The sequence below is a fragment of the Propithecus coquereli genome, unplaced genomic scaffold (genome assembly GCF_000956105.1).
Source record: "Propithecus coquereli isolate 6110/MARCELLA unplaced genomic scaffold, Pcoq_1.0 Scaffold35, whole genome shotgun sequence".
Classification (NCBI taxonomy): domain Eukaryota; kingdom Metazoa; phylum Chordata; class Mammalia; order Primates; family Indriidae; genus Propithecus; species Propithecus coquereli.
The window spans coordinates 4400411-4423525 of record NW_012149174.1 but is presented as its reverse complement, the minus strand read 5'-3'; the positions used below and the strand labels follow the sequence as shown (position 1 = coordinate 4423525).

At 36.6% G+C, this 23115-nt stretch overlaps 1 protein-coding gene across 1 annotated transcript in view; it reads right to left on the bottom strand.

The window, feature by feature from the left end:
- Positions 1–23115, bottom strand: part of LACE1 (lactation elevated 1) — a 213180-nt gene that overhangs the window by 12114 nt on the left and 177951 nt on the right. The window contains 2 exon segments of the mRNA XM_012651169.1: positions 21760–21860; positions 22117–22187. Coding sequence (XP_012506623.1) covers positions 21760–21860; positions 22117–22187 — 172 coding nt within the window.

Here is a 23115-nt window from a genome sequence, read left to right as displayed (position 1 = left end):
ATTTTGATGTGTAACATCCTGATCAATGTGACTGATACTAATTTAAATGTGAATGTTGCCACTCACCCCCTCTTTCCCTAGCATTCAGTATTTAAAGATGTTTGGGGGCATTCAAATATACTAACTGAAAAATTCTCTAGAAAATTATGATAATTTAAAATCCACTGGAGAAATGAAGAATGCCCATGTGGGGGTAGTCTGATCACAGTAATGGATCCAGTTGTTCTTGCCTCCTTGTCCATACCTTTGAATTGTGACTTTCCAGCTCTCCCATTAACACATGGAGTGTGTCTGCCCAACTCTTCAATCTGGGTTGGCCTTTAATCACAATGGCCAACAGAATGAGGCAAAAGTGACAGTTTTCCAGTTCTTAGCTTAGGTCTGTCTCAAGAGGCTTTGCATACTCCTGCTTTTCTGCGATGAGGCTAGCTTGCTGGAGGAGGAGAGAACACAAGCAGAGCTAATTGTCTGAGCCGAGAGAGCATACAGCCAGCTGGCCCTCACACAGGTGAGAGAACCAAGCACAGATTAACAAAGCTGACTGCAGATGCGTAAGTGAGCCGACCTGTGGACTAGAGAGCAATAATAAATGCTTACTGTTTTATTGTCACTGAATTTTGGAGTGATTTATTATGCAGCAACAGCTAACTGATACACTGTACTTGTCACAGAGAGATTTATTAGTGAAAGCCCCTATTTTAAGTCATTAGCAAGTCCAGCACCAGTAGAAAAATATAATCTAACTTTTATAGTTAGTGATTGTTTTACATAATGGATAAGTACATGTAAATACACATATTATCATTTATCTTATGTTAATTTATTTTTATAGTCAATTTTGGAATTTTTATGGCATAGTATAAAATTTATTTCCAGAAATAAAACTTATAATTTACATATACAAGAACTAGAAGAAAAAAAATGAGAAACGTGGCATCCTTACAGAATGCAAGAAGACATAGACCCAGTCAAATAAAAGCAGAGTGCAAGTTGATATGAAAAAGGAATTATGTGAGATAAGGACAGACTACAATAAAACTAAAATTGTAAAAGCATTCCAACAGAGAAATGGACACAGAATTTGAATAGACAATTCATAGAACAAGAAATATAAAAAGTATGAAGAGCTAATAAACAAATGAAAAATGTAGTCAAGCTTAGTAGTAACCAAAGAAATACAAAATGAGAATGTTATATCATTTTCAAATAGCAATTTTGCAAAGAAAATAAATTGTGCTATTCAGTGCTGGCATGCACATAAGGAGGCATCCATTGCTGCTGGAAGAGTAAATTAGTTCAGTTGATCCAGAAAACAATTTGTTGGGTTAAATTAAGAGCTCTAAAAAAAGTCTTAAACTTGACCCAGTCATTCCACTTCTAGAAATCAATGCAGAGGAAGTGATCAGAAATTCAACAAAAGCTATACCTAAGGATATTTATAACTATGTAACCAACAAGCAACTTTAATATCTAACAAAAGAAGAATTGTTCAATAAATTGTTCAATTATTGATATAATAATATTACCAACAAAAAATGGTGCTCATGAAAAATATTTACATATGATAAAAAGCTAAGTGAAAAAAGCGTAGTGCAAATTTATAATTGTATTAAGATATCTATTTTGCTCAAAAAATACATGCAGAAAAAAGGTATAAGTGAATATATTTAAAATGTTAATTGCTATCTCTAAATGGTCTGAGACTTAGAGATATGTTAAATGACCTTTATTTTTTAGATTTTTCTGTATTTTCCAAAGGAGAGAGAAGCAAAACATATGACAAAAAAGAGTAGAAAGAGAATAATGATGTAGAGAAACAATGTTGAAGACCTTTACTAATTCCAAATAAAGTGTAATCTTTATGTTTTTATTTTTCAGCTATTTAATTCTCTGCATCTTCTCTAATACTATAATGCAGCAGGAATGTGTAAAATATTCAACACAGTGACTATACTAAAGAGCCTGAGGAGCCACAAGTCTACTTAAACTTGCCGTTGCCACCCTCATTTACCTCACTGTGCAATACAGCATGTCCCAGAAGGGTCAGTACTCTCTTACTCACCTCAGTGTCCCTAGCACCTAGCCCAGACCAGGGAACAGAGTCTTGCAGGATACATCATTAGTGAATAAATGAATATGTTATCACCAAGTCTTCTTTGAAATCAATTATAACTACTGAATGCTTAACATATTTATTAATTGAGGTATTCTTCTGAATCCTACAAGAACTTTGCAAAACACAAAGAAAACGTATTTCTCCACTCTTGACCACACTAACAAACAAAAATTACATGCACATTATATCTATGGCAGTTGCAAATATTTATACTTTTGTTTTGCATTAGTTGATCCTCCTACGTAAGTAAACCATAGCATAAAACACTTTTCAAAACCATAATTAGTATTGTGAATTCATGCATTGTGCCCTATGAATAATTAAAGCATATGATTACTTTTGAGTACTAAATGGCACTTCAGCTAGTAGCATCCTTGAGTATGTTATTCTAGCTCAAAATTCAAGTAGCATTATCTAATGCAGATTCTCTTATGATAGATAATGATGACATTCTCCATCTTTCTACCTGAGCAATTAAAAAGTTTAATAGTCTTTGATGTGGCTGGTTATATGAATAATTTTCTTAACAGGAACAATTAAAATCCACTTATTCGATGGTTTGTGCATTCTCGGCTATTGTTTCAAACTCTTTGTTTCTGTGGAAACCTGATGAAAACTTAAAGAACTTTAAATCTATAATGAGTCTGCAAAGAGCATTTGTTTTCCTTAATTACTGGGAGTATACAGCTGGATTATATGTAGCACAGTTCCTCTCAGGAACTTTTAGTAATGATGAGCTTGCTTGCTGTCTTTTTTCTCTTGTGTGAGAAATGGCCCAGTTGTCTTCTTTGGCGATGACCCTGGTTCCAGGGGACTGTGTCGATGCCACACCAATGTGAAATGCACGAGCGTTGCCACTAGACTGCCTTCTGCCCTGCGATGAGCAGGGGATCCACTTCAGCATATAAGAATGAGCTGTCAGTTTGAGTTCTTTTTTCTCTGCCTGGCTAATGCTGTTCTGCCACCATTATTTCAGCTTAAGTAGGACGATTATTATTTCAAGCTCTATCTACATTATACTGTTCTAAGGGTTACTCTTTATCCGTATAGACTCTTTATAAATTCCTTGCAGAAGTACCCTGATAACTCCTTATTAAACAAGTATGTGTGGCATCTTACTTTGTTTACACAGAATCACAATACCTCATATCTTAAAGAGAAGTACCTTTTAATAGAAAACAATGCTTGAATGGAATTTGGATGAATGTGTTCTTTTCCAAACTAACTGAAAATACGATATGAATTGGTGGTAAAACATTTTATATGTGCCAAATTCCAAATTAATAAATATAATAATTAGAAAAACAGAACACTGACATGGGTGTATTTGCAGAGCAAATAATTTCCCAAGATTCATATGGCACCTTAATATGAGAAATCTCATTAATATGAAGTTCATAGCACCCAACTGGGAAATATCTCACCGTTCCAGAAAATACCACCAACTCTTACACACTCTACTTCAAAAGGTATTCTTTGGCATGCTGAGGAACAGTTTCACTACTTGACTTACATAGTCTCAGTGGCAGGAAGCTAGCTCTACCTAAATGTGCCAGATCTTTGCTAAACTCTCTATCCCCTTTTAACGGACAATATAGTATTCTTTTGTAGGCTGTGGGGGTGTCATAATACAGTTAAACTGAAAACTTATCCTGAATAAAGTACCTAGGCAGAACTTTCCAACTCTAGAAATAACTGGGGGGGGTCTTTCTGAGTGGTGGGCTTCGAGCTACACTGACTCATTCACCGTTTTTAATTTTGTTGGTGTGGGATATGGCTGAACCCAGTTTATCCCATTTCCAAAAGTAGCAACTCTCAACTTCCCGTAAATTTTAGATATCTATCAAACAATTGGATATTCCATCCTATTCAGATGCCAATTAATTGTTTGACAAGTTATAGTCTGGTTTATTCAATCCCAGGTGGTTAGTATAACCCATTCCACTAATTTTTACCATCTCATTTTATCATCCCATTTCCATTTTTATGTATTTCCTTGGAGTTGTATTGATGCTTACATTTAGTGATGCTCATTAATAATGATGATGCTAATGATTTCCTACTTCTTCATATTCTTCTGATATTGTGTGTGAGAGATAGTCGGAAGGCAGCCTAGAGTCTACAAAAAACAGGGCTGTTTTTTTGGTTTGTAAGCCTTGGTGGGGGAAATGGGCCTTCACAGGTGTCAGCTCCTCACGTCCTGGAAGCTATCTTCGCAAGATTATTTAGCCTGGCTAGACTGTCCTACTAGTTCTTGCAGTATCTACAGTTTTTGAATTAAGGTAATGAGAGGTTTAAACTTTAGATTTGATTAGAAGCCATGGGAACACTTTGGATTACTAGATTTTGTTTCTCATGGCTCCTTTGCTAAAATTTTTTTAGCTTCAGGCCAATCCTAAGCAAACCAGGTTCTAGAGAAATGGGAACACCACAAGAGAGTTCAATAGTGCATTACACTGAGTATTTAGCCTCATTAAAGAACCCATATTCTTGGCTGGGTGCAGTGGCTCATGCTTGTAATTCCAGCACTTTGGGAGGCCAAGGTGGGAGGATTACTTGAGGCCAGGAGTTTGAGACCAGCCTGGGCAACATAGGGAGACCTCATGTCTACAAAAAAAATAGAAAAAATTAGCCAGGCATGATGGTATGTACTGATAGTCCCAGCTACTCCAAGGAGGCTCACTTGAACCCAGGAGTTTGAGGTTGCAGTGAGCTATGACGATGTCACTGCACTCTTGCCTGGGCAACAGAGAAACACCCTATCTCAAAAAACAAACAACAAGGCCAGGCACGGTGACTTATGCCAACAAAGCAGGACGTGGTGGTTCACACCTGTAATTCTAGCATTCTGGGAAGTCAAGGTGGGAGGATCTCTTGAGCTCAGGAGCTCAAGACCAACCTGAGCCCTGAGCAAGAGCAAGGCCCTGTCTCCACTAAAAATAGAAAAAATTAGCTGGGCATAGTGGTGCATGCCTGTAGTCCTAACTACTCGGGAGGCTGAGGCAGGAGGATTGCTTGAGCCCAGGAGTTTGAGGTTGCTGTGAGATAGGCTGACACCATGGTACTCTAGCCCAGGTGACAGAGCAAGACTCTGTCTCAAAATAAACAAAAAATAGCAACAACAAAAGAACCCATATCCTCCATATTCAGGAACACAGATAACATTTTTCAAAAACATACCATATAAAAATGTATGTGTGTATAATTATTCATTGGTTAGTTTAATATTTCTTTAAGGAGTTTTGGTTGGAAGGCATGTAGTTTAACATGATTCTCTAGTGTTAAACATGTACAATTCACCCTTTAAAATCATAAAGAATAAAAAAAATTATTTGCGTAAACAGCTCATTTCTTTGAAATTACTAATCTGGATATTAGCAATTTAGCAGATATTAGATAAAATATCAGCAAGGGCAAGAAAAACAGTCCACTGCTACTGCTATTGCTAGAATTATTTCACAAACTCATTTTTTAAAATGATGCTATAATAACCCTTCTAATTTCCCACTGGAAAAGTTATTCCCTTTTTTTTTTTTAATTTCAAAATATTAAGGAGGGATAAATGTTTTTGTTATATGGGTACTTTGTATAATGCTTAAGTCAGGGCTTTTGGTGTGTCTATCACCAGAATAGTATTCATTATACTCCATGGAAAAGGTATTTTCTTAGCTCATTCAAAACAATGGAAATTTAAACATTATTATTAATGCCTCAGACACAGTTCTATGCTATCTGATTGTACAGACTACAGAAGGTAGTAAGTGTACGGTACGTGCCCAAGACTGAAATACATTTCCACCTTTTTTGTGTTATATTTTTGAATATAGTGATTTTAATAAGAAATGTATACAATAATGATGAAGTAATTAGTAACATTATTCTACCAAAATCGCTGAAATCAGTACCTGAAGATTAACACTTGATCATTAATATAACAGAGCCATTCTGAGGATCCCCTCAGTAGAGGGCAGTATTTGCTACATCTCTGTGGGAGGAAAGATAGTAGTAAATTTGTCCGGCTTTGCTATCTATCCAGAAGAAATCTGAAAGATTATCCACGTGGCGTAAGATCAGGTTCTAGACCCTCTGATACTGGTCTTGCATGTGCATGTGAAATGAAAGGTGAACCAGTGGTAACTGTTTCCTTTGGAAATCAGAGCTAAGTAGCACAAAAAGTGACATTCAGGATTCTAAAACAAAAAGAGAAAAGGCTCTAGAATGACCAAGAATTTTTTTTTAATTTAAGAGTTATAATTTCTGAACATGTTAAAGTCTTGTAAATGCAGAGGTTTTGTTACTTTTGTTTTGGTTTTTGCTGTTGTTGTTTTTGTTTGTTTTGCTATCCTTGTGAGAGTCCATTGGAAAGAAAACAGAATCCTCTTAGGCTTGGATATTTGAAAAGCCTAATCAGAGTTGGAAAAGGAGTGGAGTTCAAAGAGTTATTATTCTTTCTCCCACTCTTCTGCTTTCCAAATCATGGAAATACTCAGCAAAAAATGCAAATTCATATTCTAAAGATATTAAAAAGTGAATCAGAGCAAGGCTGAACGCCTCTCCGTGCTACTGGATACACAAAGGGCCAAACCCTGCAAACTATGAATAAAGACCAATAGAATTATTCACTTCATCTTCTTGCCGAAAAGACAACCTTGAATTGTCTGCTGCCCAAATTTTATTAAAAGTAAAACATTCATGAAAGGCCTGAGCAACATGAATCTATCCAACCTCTAAACACTTAAAACTACTTTTCTGGATCAAGCCAAATAATAAAGAGAAAAGCTTGGCTGTAAAGCACTTTTTTAACCGTATGGCACTAGTTTGAACTTTACTTTGTCATTATGCCCCCAGCTTGGATATAAGGATCTGTACAATACAAACTTGTGTTGGCAGCAGGAATGATGCTGAGGAAATTGTCCACTGGCATCTTTCAGAAGCCCCTTTATGAAAGGTCCAAGTGCCAAAAAAAAAACCTTCATTTCTTCTGAATAGCTTATTTGCTTCTATCTTCTAACTAACTGAATATCTTTTCCCCTCTTTGGCTGACAGGAGCTAAGAATTGATTTAAATGTTCGATTTTAAGAACTGTGTAGAAGTTTATGACACGGATTTGCACATACTAACTTTTTATGTGTTTCACCTTAACTATTTGCTATTTCCCCCTTTGCCCTAATTTTTAAAAATCTATTTGTGTATGTATATGTACACACATATAAAATACTTTTGGAATCAGATAACATAAATACATGCTAAAATTATTCTTCTTCTATTTCCCTTTAAAGCTTATTTAGTTACTTAGTTTGCTTTCAGTTAAATAGGAGGCAAAAGAGAATCAAGGAAATAAGACATTAGTAAGGACTTCAGATAATAAGCAGCAGTGCCTCTTCTAATTTTGTTAGTTAACAAGGATGTACTAAGCATCCATCAGTTGCATAGTACTAAATGCACAGAGAGAGATTCTTAGAGAAGGTAAAATTTCAACAGAGAAAGAAATAGCCCAATGTAGTGCAGTAGAAATCTATTTTATGAACATGAATTGAATGGAATTTAGTATAAAGGAAGAAGCAGCCTAAGAAAAACAAAGCATCACTGGGGTTTTTTTTTTTTTTAAGAGATGGGGTCTCACTCTGTCACCCAGGCTGAGGGGAAGTGGCACAATCACAGCTCACTGCAGCCTCGAACTGCTGGGCACAGCCTCCAGAGTAGCTGAGACTACAGGTGCATCCCACCACGCCTAGCTGTCATTGGCCTTAGCAAAGCAGCGAGGAGGGGATTAAGAAATGTATTGCAAAGGCTGTGGCAGTTTGGAATGCTGTGAATATTTTGCAATTTGGATTTATATTGATGTTGCTCCATGAATTAATATTAAACGTGTTTGGGGACAGGATTTGTCTTAGGAGTTTTCCAGAGCTTTGCCCTGAAAGAATATGTGAAAGTGTTGGTTTGCATTTCGAATGCTGTTACACTCGGAAGGGCGTCTCTGAAAGACAGTAGCAGCTGTATCCCACGAGGCGCCGCGTTTCTCAGACCTAAAGGTTTGGATTTGCTTTGTAAAGCACAAGTGAATCTGTTAAAAACTACAGGCTGAGAGCTGACAATGGAGTGCCCTCTGGAACAGACAGCTTCCCGAATGGCTAAAAGCAAAGCTCTTGTTTAAACCACTCTAGACTACCTGTCTCCATTCACAATCACCTAATAAACAAGGAGCCAACATATCTCTGTTTAACCCCTCTGTTAAATGATAAACTTACCTTAGAATTTAGAAGTTAACCTTTGAAAGACTTTGTAACTGTTTGCTCACATAGATAGAATTAGTTAAAGAATCTGTAGAAGCGTTCCGTAGGAGCCTTTTGAAAATCTGTTAACCTGAGAGGAACTACATGCTACTATGTCAATCTATTACCCCTGGCAATTGTTCACTATTCCCTATAAGTTACCATGTAAGATCTCACTCGGGGTTTTTGAGACCCACGGAGAGGTCTAAGCCCCCTGAGCTCCCGCTTTGCCTATAATCTTTATAAACTTACAGAACTATATCTTTGTCTCAGTGTATTCTTTTATTTTTTCCATTTTCCATTTCTATTATTTTCTTATCCCTTGCAACTCTACCAAAGGGACCCGGTTTTTTGCGGGGAACATTGGCCACGTTCCCTGCATATTAGGACATGAGAGATGATGCAGAAAGTTCAGGAAAGAAATTGTCAATATCGAAAGATATGTAAGATGATTTCTTATCTCCATGTAAATGTGTATAGTAATTTACAATTTACAGAGTTTTTCACAGATGCTATGGCTGAAAAGCAGTAAGATTAGGCTATTAATAACCTTAAAAGCAGTGGCTTGTTATATTAAGACCTTCTACAAAGTAACATCCAAATCCCAAGATGTTACCAATCTAGTACATTACTTCTTTTTTTATAAATTCTTCAATAAAATGGTGGGAAATTGTTCTTGTTTCTATTGTGCCTTTAATTCAACTACACTAGTACCTTGGCCCTGTTTCCTTCCACCGACTCTCGAGATATTTAGTAACATATTTTTCAATCCCAGCCATACCCTCATCTCTTCCTTTTTCTATATCACTTCAGATGATTTCATTGACTCCGTTAGGCTCTAAACTAACACATATCTATAAATGACTTTCAGATTTTTATCTTCAGTTTTAAATTTCCAGTTGTTTGTAAGACCCCCTTCTCCTACCTCCAGTATTTCTGTTAAGGGTCCTACCATTCCTCTAGTCATCCACACAGAAAACCTCAGAGCCCTAGGAGGCTTGTCCTCAGCCTGACCCCTTCCACATCCAATCCTATAGATTTTTCCTATATTCATCTTGTTCTATACCATCTATTCTATATACCAATTTATGCCCCTGGTCAAGGGGGCAATAAGGAGCTGAAATCCAGCCCAGGCTCTGTTTGCCAAGCCATGTACCCTGAGGAGGTGCAGCATCCCCCAGAGGAAGGGGCACCTTTTTTCCACAGTAAGGTGTGATTTGCTCAGTTAGTTCTTGCCCATCTAGAGGGGTAGCTTTATCTAATGCACACGAAGGCTACATACATGGCAACAGCAGTGCCAATCTTATACTTCTTTGCCAGATTATCCAGTACAGACCTGTTAAAAGAAATGACTGACCTGTTTTGTTATTTATTATTTCTACTTGATCAGAGTTCTAATCCAAACTCTACAACCTAAGCCCTTTTATACTGACTTCAACTCATCTATTTTGCCTGAGTGCATACTACCCTCCTATATATAACCTAAGTTCTAACTATGACTCTTAAATTCTCTGAATGGAGAATCCTCAATTGTCAGTTGTTGTTTTTGTTCTTTTAGCACTTGAAAGATGTTGTTGCACTGTTTTCAGACCCCCACAGCTTCTGATGAGCAGTCCTTAATCATACTGTTGTTCCCTTTGGCTGCTGTGATATTTTCTTTATCTCTGGTTTTCAGCAGTTTGACTATGATGTGTCTAGGAGTGACTTTGCCTCTGCTAGGGGGTTATTGAGCTTCTGGAATCTATACATTTATATATTTTACTAATTTTGGAAAAATTTCAGCCATTTTTCTTCAAAATATTTTCTTCAAAAATATTTTTCTGCCCCATTCTTTCCTTCTGGGAGATCCTTCCCTTCTAGGACTCCAGTGATGTGTTAAACCTTTTGATATAGTTTCTTATGTCATGAGGCTTTGTTCATTTTATTTTCTAATCTTGTTCTCTCTGTTTTCCAGATTGTATAATATCTATTGATCTATCTTCAAGTTCACTTCAACTCTTCTGTCATCTGAAATCTAGTATTAAACATATACAATGAATTTTTAAATTTTAGGTCTAGAATTTTTAATTTTAGAATTTCCACTTGGTTCTTTTTTATAGTTTCAATTTCTCTAAGATTTCCTATTTGTCCTTTCATTCATAGTATATTTGCCTTTACATCCTTGAGTATAGACACAAATACTACTTTAAAATCCTTGTTTCTAATTCTAACATCTGTGTCACCTCAGGGTCAGTTTCTGTTGATTATCTTTTCTCTTGAAAAAGGGCCATATTTTCTTATGTCTGCATACGTCTAGTAATTTTGGATTGTATTCTGGACAATGCATATGATATGCTGTCAAGACTTGGGATTCTTAAGTATATTGATTTTTTTTTGGTGTTCCTATGTTAGCAGATTAACTTGGCTAGTCTCAAACTCCAACTCTCTTTCTCCTGTGATAGACAGCAACCAAAATTTCTGTTTAATTTTTTTAGCCTTAGCTGTGCATATATATTTCACAGGTCAGCCAAAGATTTGGGCAGAGTTTATACAAAGAATTTCAGGCTATTTCTCTGTTTTCCCATATTTCTCCTTATACTTTCCAGAGGCTATGGTCACTTACTTTCTCTCTTCTGGTTCCTCAAGCCAGGAACACTGCAGGTTTCCACTGAGTTTTAGACATCATTATGAGGCCAACTGTGATCTGCCCTCAGGAGAAAAACTTTAAAAATGAGAAATTCAGCAGTACTAATCCTTTCTTCTAAGTGTTGACTACATTCTACTTTCTCCCTATTTTTGATCAGCAGTGCCTTCTAGATAGTTATTTTTCAGACTTTTTTCAGAGTTTACAGATGTGATCAATAGGTGAGTTGGTCAAACAGGTCATTAATGGAAGTAGAACCTTCCTGAGTCTGCAGTTCTATGAATATATGCTGTAATTTCCAACTCTGTGCTTTCCTTAGAAACATAAAGCTTCAGATGAGGAAGAGATCACAAAGGTTGCCCTCATGATCCCCTTTGCTTAGGAAGAACCAAACAGCTACCACCTCATGCTCCCCTCACCCTCTGCACCAACAGAATCTTCAACCTTCCAGCTGTCAGAGCCCAGTTCCTCCTTGATCACCCAAAGCATTCCAGTCAAACTGATCTTGAAGTACTAGGTATAATCTGCCTCGTGTTCTAGAGATCTATGTACTGATCTCATTTTCTCTTCTAAATTAAGACTGTATGAAAGTGAAGACTGACTCTTATTCATCTTGTTACCCCCTACAGCAGCAGTCCAACCTTTTTGGCACCGGGGACTGGTTTTGTAGAGGACAATTTTTCCATGGACTTGGAGGCGGAGGTGTGCAGCGGAACTCTGCAGATGGGTTCCTAACAGGCCATGGAACAAACATTACTTTAGGTACCATGTTCCTGTTTAAAACCTAAAATGACTCTCTGTGGATTATGGTAAGAAAACTGTATTTCTCTGCCTAGTTTTTATGGTGGATCTGTCTTGAAATTTTCATTTTTATTTCCTTTTTCTCTCCAACATGCACTTCGCACTCATTAGGCAAGTATCTCCTGCCCACCCCCACACCCCAAAACACGTGCTGCTTGGCTTCAGATTATGGTTGAAATATCTTTACTTTGCTCATCTAAATTCCACTCATTTTTAAAGGTCAAGCTCAATTTCCTCTTTAAATCTCATGTCTCCTTGGAGCCTTCCTAACCCTTAGTTAGTATCTTTACTTTTAACTCGGGATACACTCACAATATGTACTTAACTAGTGAGCATAGCTCTTAAAGTAGACTATTAAACCTAAAAGGAATGACAGAAATGAGCTGATCACATCACGCATTTCAAAGATGAGGAACTTGGACCCAGAGTGGTAAATGATCTGCCTAAGGCAACTCAGCTAAATAGTACTTTCTTGAAAGAGATAGGGTCTTGCTATGTTGCCCAGGCTGGACTGCAGTCGTTATTCTCAAGTGTGATCACAGAACACTATATCCTCAAATTCCTGGGCTCAAGTGATCCTCCTGCCTCAGCCTTTCGAGTAGCTGGGACTATAGACGTGCACCACTGCACCCAGCTTCAGTATCTGAGTAAGGGCTGGAATCAATATCTCCTGACTCAGTTGGGCCTCCTTCCACTCTGCTACATTGTTTGATATTTGGTTAATGTTATTTCCTTTACTAAATTGTAAACTCTTTGAAAGAAATTTCTTATACTTCTTTTATATTCCTCATAACATAGGCATATATATATATGAAAGTACTTACGAAATAGTTGCTAACCACTGAATCAATGTAATACCTTGGGGAATGGAATCTTACATCACATATATTTCTTTTTATTTCTTTTTTTTTTTTTTTTGAGATAGAGTCTGGCTCTGTTGCCCTGGCTAGAGTGCCATGGCATCAGCCTAGCTCACAGCAACCTCAAATTCCTGGGCTCCAGCAATCCTACTGCCTCAGCCTCCCAAGTAGCTGGGACTACAGGCATGTGCCGCCATGCCACCCGGCTAATTTTTTCTATATATATTTTTAGCTGTCCAGATAATTTCTTTCTATTTTTAGTAGAGACGGGGTCTCGCTTTTGCTCAGGCTGGTCTCGAACTCCTGACCTTGAGTGATCCACCCGCCTTGGCCTCCCAGAGTGCTAGGATTATAGGTGTGAGTCACCGTGCCTGCCCACATATATTTCTTGATTAACAATAAAAGAGTTAAGCAATATTTGACCCTACAATATGTGGAAATCTTATAATTCCTATGACATTATAGCTCATAGTTTTTTTTGGCAAAATCTTTTGTCTGAATCAATAATGTCTTAATCAAGCTATTTTAGGAAACAAAAATAGTACATTCTAACAATTTCCAAACTTTTTCTATAAAATATATCTCAAAGTAATAAAATAGGACATACTTTACTGAATATTCTAATTGGCAATATACTGAGTAATTACTAACTTTGAGTCAACTGATCTAAACTAGGGGGAAGGTACTATGGACTATATCAAATTATACTCTGTGATAGGAAACAAATACTTAAGAATTACTCAATTGAAAAAATTTTCTGTTTAAGAAAAACCAAACCAGTTGGCAGGTGAGCAATAAAAAAGCCATCAGTGTTAAAGCTATTTTTAAAAAATCCAATAAGTACTTTTAAAGTGTTTTATATATTAATTGGTTAAACCTAGATTTTTTTTCCCTCTCAGTACTTTATCAATCAATCATTTTGTCATTTAGATCTTCTGCTTAGAGAACTATTCTGTTTTTTTTACTTGTACAAATTCACGGGGTACATGTAGAGCACCATACTTAGTCATTATTTAGGGCTCTGATACATTTATTATTAAAAGCCAAATGAGATAATTTACTTTAAAATTAAAAACAAATTCTATTTTTTAAAAATTTAACTTTTTAATTTTTAATTCACTCTTAATCAATGTCTGAGCAAGTAAATGACATATTCCTCTCAAAGACTGATGTAAATGTTAAATATTAGCTTCTCACACTTTCCTAGAGTAGAGGTGAGCCTAAAAAGAATATGAGGTCTTGTGTCTACTACTAGATCTGACCCTCAAAATAATTTTATTCCTGAGCCAGAGAACATATGGAAAATATACAGTTCTTGGCACACTTACTCTTCCCTTGAGACCCTCTAGGAATCCCTGGGTACTTTCTCCCCATTATAGGGCCTGGACATGTTTTTAAACCCTTTCAGTTAACAACATGACATAAATATATTCACAGAAAATGAAGGCACCTTTTCTCCCTCAGAGAAGCTTCAGGCAGCTGGGACTGAGAAGTCCATGGCTTACACAGTTTAAAGTCTGCAGCCATAAGCAGCATCATCTAAGAAGCTGCTCTTGCCCAGTTTGGGAACAAAAGCTGGGCGAAACTGTCCGCGCTCACTATTTGCCTGTAACAGAAAACTTGCCATGTGAAGGGAGTAGGAAGGTGTCCTCTCGACCCGGTTTTGTTTTATTCCTTCTGATCCCTCTCTACCCCCTTTTACTCTGGGAATGATCGCAACTATTGGAAGCAACTGCAGTTTTCAAATTTCTAATCCAGCCCCTCTTTAATGGGCATTTCTTTTTTCCTTTAAAATAGTAAAGCACAAAAAATATGTCAACAACTCTTAATCCAATATACAGTGATTCCCTTGGAAGATACAGATCAACAATTCTTCAGCATCCTTCAGTCCAACCTCCAATCTTACAGAGAATTCTCTTTTTCTTTTATGTACAACATTTCAGAACACAATAAACTCAGGTAAGAAGTTACCTGTATACTTCTTACCTTTTTAAATCAAATTATGGTAGAGGTCAGTTATGGGATTTTATACCAAAACCCTTCTTTATAATTCTCAGGACCCATATGAAATAGGTTACGTATGGTGAATTTTACACCTAACTGAACATGTCCTATATTCCTTCTCACACATTTAACTGCAGCCTCCAATTTGGCACTGCAAGGCAAGTGGAGGACCAGGGTCTTGTGAGATTCAATATTGGCTGAATGATTAGATGACTCTCAGGGTGCTTCTAACACCAAGACTATGTATGACCCTTTAGCTTAAGGATTGACTAGGAATGTGGGCAGGAGACAATAGACAAAAGACTTAGGGCTCATTTGTGACACTGGATTTATATTCTTCCCTACAAAAATCTGATCCATTCTCGATTAAGCTCTTTGCAATCTCACTTCTGCCCTATCTGTCACCTATGCTTGGGTTAGGCTGGCTGGCTGCCCTATTTGGACATGGTATTGCCGGAGATAAGCAAATGTGGGAGATGAGCACATACAGGTTAGCAATGCTACAAAAATGGTTTTGCTGCTGGGAAGGCAAAAGCCAAGGAAATTCCTGGGCTGCCTCAGCTCTGGTGATTAATGCCCTGATTCCCTGATGCTAATCACCACTGTTGGCATCCAAACACCATCAGCCTTGACTCTTGGCCAAATAGTAGAGATAAAAGCTATTCATCCTTTAGTATGCACTGAGAGTGTACCAAGTACAGGACATGAACCAGAGGTAGTTTCCAACCAGTAGTCTCATTTGGAATAAAACCAAATAAAGCATTAAGAAAAAGAAGAAAGAGAAGGAAAATGTCACTTAACAACTCTCCAAGAGATACTAGTTAGTGTAGTTATAAGTCTAATTAATGATATATAAACTAAGATGATATAATCAAGATTAATAGACAGATGAAGGCCAATACACATATCTGATGGACCTCCATTTCTTGAGTACTAAAAACCAAAGAAGAAAGCTAACAAATAAGAAGTTGATGGTGAATAATGTGTACACCCATGCATATGCATCAACTGATATATTTTTCTGCCCAGACTTTTTGCAAACACACCTGGCCACCTGTCATTATTTTTAAAACACAAATAACAAACTGCTCTTGCAAATAGTTACTTATGAGCACAGTTATCAGTTGAGGAAACAATTTTCTGCAGGTGTAAAAATTATATTTCTCAATAAGGAAAATTCAGATATAGTCAGTTTACTCATTAAGCCTTTAGAATTCAGCTTTGGCTTACTTTCTTTGGAGAGGAGTCTTTCATTTTCGGTCCATGAAAGTTTAACTCTGAAGCAAGTAGTTTTCAAACTTTTTGGTTTCAGGACCTCTTTATACTCTTAAAAAATTCTTGAGAAACCCGAGAAGCTTTTGCTTATGTGGGTTATTTCTCCTAATGTTTACTGTATCAGAAATTAAAACTCAGAAAAATTTAAAATGCATTAATTAAATTTAATAATTTTATTTTATTTATATTTATTAAAATGAATTAATTCCTTTAAAGTAACAATGGTAAAGCCATGACATTAAGCCTATCAAATTAACATAAACAATATTTTTATGAAAAATAATTATATTTTCCAAAGTGAAAATAATTTAGGAAGAGGGTGGTATTGTTTTACATTTTTGGAAATCTCTTTAATGTCTGGCTGAACAGAAAATAGCTGGATTCTCATATCTGCTTCTATATTCAATCTATTACAATTAAGTTGCTTTGGTTGAAATATGTAAGAATATCTGGCCTTACAGTTATACAGTTGGAAAAAGAAAAGTATTAATATTTTAATAGCCTTATCAGATAATATTGTGGATATTCTTCTTTGATGCTACATGAAAACTCAACAAGAAGTTACTCCAAACAGTACACTATGGAAGAGAGGAAAAGAGTACCTTTAGGGTGGAAAAATGTGACAAACACTATCTCAGACAAGTGTGATGAAGGTTAACATCAAGAACATCAATGGTGATAAGCCATGTTGACATTACGGACCCTTGATATGATGTCATGAAAATGCTCTTGACCTCTGTGGCCTGCTCCCAAAAGCCTATAATTTCAGTCTTAATCATGAGAAAAACATCAGGCAAATCCTAATTGAGAGACATTCTATGAAATACCTGACTAGGACTCCTCAAAACTGTCAAGGTCATCAAAAACAAGAAAGGTCTGAGAAACTGTCATAGCCAAGAGCCTAAGGAGGCGTGATAACTAAAGGTAATGGATCCTGGATGGGGTTCTGGGGCAGAAAAAGGACATTAGATCAAAATGAAGGAAATCTGAATAAAGCGTGGACTTTAGTTAATAGTAGTGTATCAATATGGGTTCATTAATTGTAACTAATGTACCCTCCTAATGTAAGACATTAACAATAGGGGAAACTAAGTTAGGGAGTATATGGAAACTCTCTGTACCATCTTCTCAATTTTTCTAAACTGTTCTTAAAAATAGAGCCTATTAAAAAAATTGTTTTAACTTGACAAGAGGTAGTTTTTAAAATGTTAGTTGCAATGTAGAATATGAAACAGTATTAGTTACTTTTTGAATTCTGTTATATTGAAATCCATTAGTCTTTCTTGCACTTTAAATGGATCTTTTGTCATGTATGATTTTGTAAGAATATGCACTGGTTATTGGAAAATATTGATTCAATTAGTTATGCAGATCTTCCAAATGTTGACACATTTAATTATACAACAATTAAAACATTGCATTTGTTAATATCACCATCAGTCTCACTGGAAAAAATATTTAAGCATTGGGAAGCTGTCAAGCTCATGATGGTGGAAACAAGTTTTCCAAAATTCTAATTTTCACTTGTTTGCTCAAATTTTATCATTGGCATCAAATATTATCAGTTGTTTTTCTTGAAATGACAGTCTTCCTTCATTTATTTTCAAGAAAATGTCTGTCAAACATTGTGAGAAAATGTCTGCCAAATCTGAATAACTATAGTTTGTCTGTCACTCAGTCTTCCAAGTAAAAATGGTATTCAGGAAAAAAGTGGCTAGTTCAGCTTGAAACTCAAACAACTACACAAGTGCTTTTCCTCAGGACAACCATAATATTTGGTATATAGTAGAAGTATTTTATTATGTGTACTTCCCATTTCATTTCAAAGAATATTAAAAAGACATGTTCTCAAAGTTTTTGAGATTCCACAAAATAATTTTTACTGCTTCTTCAAGCGTATTCTTAAATGGAACTAGGTTTTTTGTTTGTTTGTTTTTTACTATGAGTGCATGGACAATGAAGTATACAATATAGTTTGGTGCAACTGCCTTGATTTATGCCAAGGTGCCAGCATTTCACCCATCATTGCTTTTGTACCATTACTGTAAATACAACCAGAGTGAAAGGCAAAAAGTGCCCAAGTATTATTATAGAGAGTTTAGACACCAGGACCCTTGAAATGGTCTCAGAGAACCCTAGAGTTCTATATACCACACTTGGAGAACCACTGACTTAAGTAACCATGTTTCTGACATCTCTATGACTCTCTGATTAAGCCAAGTAATAACTGTATCAAGGTAAGCCCATGTCATGTCCACAGAGATGAATCTTCATTTTTCTTTGCCACAGCTCTAATATGGAGGGAATGGCAAGGAACTAAAACCAAGCATATTATCCTTTGTCTTCCCACAGTTCTCTAAGGTAGCATTTCCCAACCTTTTTCATATCATGACAGGGAGAGAAAACAGTAATAATTTTACTAAGGAGTAAAGGGATGAGGCTGCCTAAGGCTTGAGGCCCCTGGCATGGAGGTAAAGAACCTATACAGCCTTCAGGAGGATGGAGGGGTCAGTAGCTGTACCCATTCCCGTGGATCTGCCAAGGCACATGAGTTGGACAGTTCTGCACTACGGTTTTTAACACAGTGGGAGGCTCTCAGGACTGGAGGATGTCTGTTCCCAAGCCAGTTACATGCTCCATAAGAGTCTCAAAGCTTAGCTCAGATGTGGGAATACACATAGCATTTTCTTGTGCTTCATGGTAGCACCTGAATTATGTTAAAGATTTGAGGCAAAAGCCAGATGTGGTATCTCACACCTGTAATCCTAGCACTCTGGGAGGGAGGCCAGGGTGGGAGGATTGCTTGAGACCAGGCGTTCAAGAATAGCCTGAGCAAGAGCAAGACCCCATCTCACAAAAAATAGAAAAATTAGCCAGGCATAGTGGTGTGCACCTGTAATCCAGCTACTCGGGAAGCTGAGGCAGGAGGATCGTTTGAGCCCAAGAGTTAGAGATTGCAGTGACCTATGATGATGCCACTGCATTCTAGCCCAGATGACAGAGCAAGATTCTGTCTCAAAAAGAAAAAGAAGAAAAAGATTTGAGGCAGAACTTGTCCAGAGCATTTTCAGATATACCATAGTGATTAAAAGCACAGAATCTGGCTCCTAAACCACCAAGGAGTTCAAGCCCTGGCTATGTCACTTACTAGCTGTGTGACCTCAGGAAAGTAACTTAACGTCTCAGTGTCTCAATATCTGCACCTATTAAATGGAGACAATAATATTGTAAGTATCAAATGAGTTAATATAAATTTCTTAGAATGATGCCTGCCACATGGCTATATTAGTTATTATTATTATTATGATGCGTATGCTGTAGGGTATCCTAATTGAGACTGCTTCTCTGAGCACAGCAGTGTCGAATTACAGATTTACAAAGAAAGAGAATCCCAGAGATACCAATGGGCTAGATGTTATCCTGCAGAATTCCAGAGCTGAGGATCTGTGCTTGGAACAGAGAGGGAAGACATGTGCAAAGTCCAGAATGCCTGGGCCTTTTTCATTTTATGGCATATGTCAAAGGCTTCTAGTCAAAACCTTCTTTTACCTTATCAAAACACTATAATAGATTAGTTTCTAAATTATATTTTTCCTTGGAAGGGGCCATAGTTCACAAGTAATCATTACAGACTGTCAATCCATCCACCACTCCTTGTCAAAGGTTTTTTTCAGGATGATGTCGGTCATGGTGGTCGGGTGGGTCCTGGTCTTTGAGAGCCTCCCAGAAAACTAGGATATGCGATCCAAAGCTGGGACTATTCCAGACATACCAGATGTCTGCTTCTACACCTTGAGTTGGATGTGTTTTTTCTTTACTGAACAGCTTTTGGCAACTACTTAGCTGGCTCATAAGATCGTTATAACCTAATTAAGCGTTTTAAGCTACATCTGAAGTTGAATGATTTCAATGGTTCTCTTCATGCAAGTATTCAATATCTGGATTGCCACAGTTACAAAGTTGCAAAGAAATGCAAATCATCATAACAAGAAAATAGTCACAAATGAACACACCACTTAAAAAGTTAGCCCTTCCTCAAATATCCCCCACAGCTTAATACCAGGACCTAACCCTACCCATCATGTCAATGTCTTTTGTCCGTCATTCAGTCCTTGTCCGATGTGATAAACATCCACAATTACAGTGTAGAAAAAGGGCAAACTTATTCATGCAAAGGCACTGACAAGTGAGGATGTGGCCAATCTGAAGAAGAAAAAATCAACAAGGATAACGACAACACAAAAACTTCAAAAGAAAATAATTGACATTTTTCATGAATTTAAAAAGGTTTTGAAAAAATTGATAAATTCTTAAATATTTTTGTAAAAATGATTTCCTATATGATTAAATAAGAATTTTGTAAAAAAAGTTATGCCAAAAATAAATAGAAATTTGTTCATTATTTATTCTAAGAGTTTAGCTTATAATTGCTACTATAATCCATATTTTTGTCAAATAAAAATGACTTGCTTTTATAAGTGTTATTTTCATTTTTCAATATAAAGTCCCAATCAACCTTCTTGCCCATCATCCTCATACAGTAAAAAGACTGAAGATAATTGGTCCCGGATAAGCGGCCTTTTCCTGGTCACTTGCTCCGAAAATAATGAGCATGTAAAAGGATATAGATAAATACTCAGTATCTGCTCCAAGAGACTATCTTTGCCTTCCTCCCTCAAGATTCAACACGTCTGTCTTCTCCCCTTCCCCCCTGGGTTCTCTTCTGCAGAAGGCGGAGGAGCTTCATCTTTTGGCTATACAATATTCTTCTCAAGTTTATTTCTCTGGAAAAATAAGTAAAACTTAAATGGATGCCTTAACAGAATTTTGTCTGGAGATATTAGATTATCCTATTGGTTCTGAAGCACTAAATAATTACAAATTGGATTTATCTCTCTGGCTTAAAAATTACAAATTGACCCTGGTTGGAAGTAATTAAGGCACTAGCTTTTAAGAAAAGTACTTATAAAATGACTGCATATATACATCAAGACTTTCTCTTTTATCAGAAACAACTCTTCTTTAGTTACCTAAAAAGTCATGATAAATCAGAGACCAGCTGGAATGATTATTTATAGATGTCAGTTGAGGGAGGAATTATGTTTAAGGTGATGTGTGATTTGGATTTGTTTTCCTCAAGATTTACAATCAATAAATATATTGACTATCCATTGAGTACTGAGAATTTTAGAGCTTTTAAAAGACAGAATTCCTATCTATAACTGATCTGCAATCAAGGTCTTTCTCACTTACATGAATGTGTGTGTATACAGGTATATATTTTTTTCCTCTGTTGAATATATTTTTTATAATACAGATGTCACAGTTATAGAAATTCACTTTCTTTGACCCTGACCCCAATAGGTCAGATATTATGGCATTAACACATGGGCAATGAGTACAAAGAATGGAAATTCTTTTATGTCATGCTTCCTCGGATCATGGTGGCATTACTTCATCTTCCTTTTTCCCATATGCTAACCTCTCCTCAAAATTTTTCTAAAAATGTCTTTTTGTTTGACTTTTACAAAACAGCCCTAAAACTGATTTTATTTTTGCTTCTAGCAACAGTTGACAGTTCTCTCTGAATTTCTAATTTTGCTTCAGAGCCCCTCTAAGTGCAAATTTTGTGCCAATATCTATAAAAAGCACATGGCAAATATAGATGAGTATTTCCCTTAATGAGACTTTTAAATCAGTTCTGACTCTGTGAATAGTATTTTAAAATCTGAAACAGGCAGAGAGGAAAACATGAAGTATTTTAACATGTGAAAAGGCCAATGAGTCTGGACGTGCCTGGATACTCACTCTCTCACACAGCTCTTCAAATGTGCAGTCGGCAACGGTTCCACAGGCTTTATTCAGCCGCAGCTCTCTGCCTTGCACTTTTAGAATCCTTGGTCTAGTTACTATGGGAACATGAACAAAGACTCAATCTTGTCTGGATAATTACTATAAAATTCATCTCTTACAGATAGGAAATGCATAGCTTGATGAATAATAGCACATGATTCAACACATAAATTAGACAAAATGCTGATACAATGACTGCCACTTGAGCGTGGCATCAACCCATATACAGCAATGGAACTTATTAATTGGTCAGTGGAGATTGGGCATTGTGTTCTAAATGTATTCTCTTTCAAGAGAAATTAACTTACGTACAATCATTTTGTTTCTGAGCCAGCTCATCAAACAACTTATCCATGACAGCCTCCACATCAGCTTCACTTGTGCTACAGTGAAAAGAATAATAGAATATGAAATTAATAACACTTGAAGCCAACATCAAACAGCTGCCTGAGCCTGCTTAGCTTTTTGCCCATAAAAAAAAGAACAGGATGTTATGCTCTAAATACAAACATTAGATTTAGAATACACTTAAAAGCAGAGAATATTAACTCTCAGGTAGATGATTCTGCCTTATTTGCATACACTGAAAGACTTCTGTGCTTCTAGCTGTTTCCAGTAATGAGACGATACAGGCAGAGTAAATCCATTAATACTATGTGTACACAATGAGAAGAAAGCTTCTGGCTCTCTCTTGCATGCAAAACAAGAGCAAATAGACAAGGCAGTCAAGCATCCAGCAAAGTATCCTTTGAAATCTCTACTGAGAGGGTACATGTGAAATTAAATATTGAAGCTGCTTTTAAAAAAATCAAGTCAAGCCACTGACTGAGAGGATCAAACATCCAGAATTAAATTACTACCTTCGAAATACCAACTTGATCTGCACATCAATAACTTTATCAGACTTTTAGTATAAGGACAATTATAGACCACACAGTTGCTCTCAGAAGTGTCCCTGTTGGAAATTCAAGAAAACCCTCTCCTTCTGTAATGCCCACCATTACAGCTACCATGAAGTTAGCCTCATCTCAGAATCCTTTGTATTCTAATTAGAAATCACCATATGGTTTAGGGAACTCACATATATAAATGTGATAATGCTATGGCCTTTTGTCCTCTCACTTTTTTTTTTAAAGAGGGGTTGATAAATTAACAGTCAATAAAATAAAATAACTGGTAGAAGAAATAAACACTGTTAAAAAGAGCTTCAGATAAAAATGTAAGTTTACGGCCAGGCGCAGTGGCTCATGCCTGTAATCCTAGCACTCTGGGAGGCCGAGGCGGGTGGATCGCTCAAGGTCAGGAGTTCAA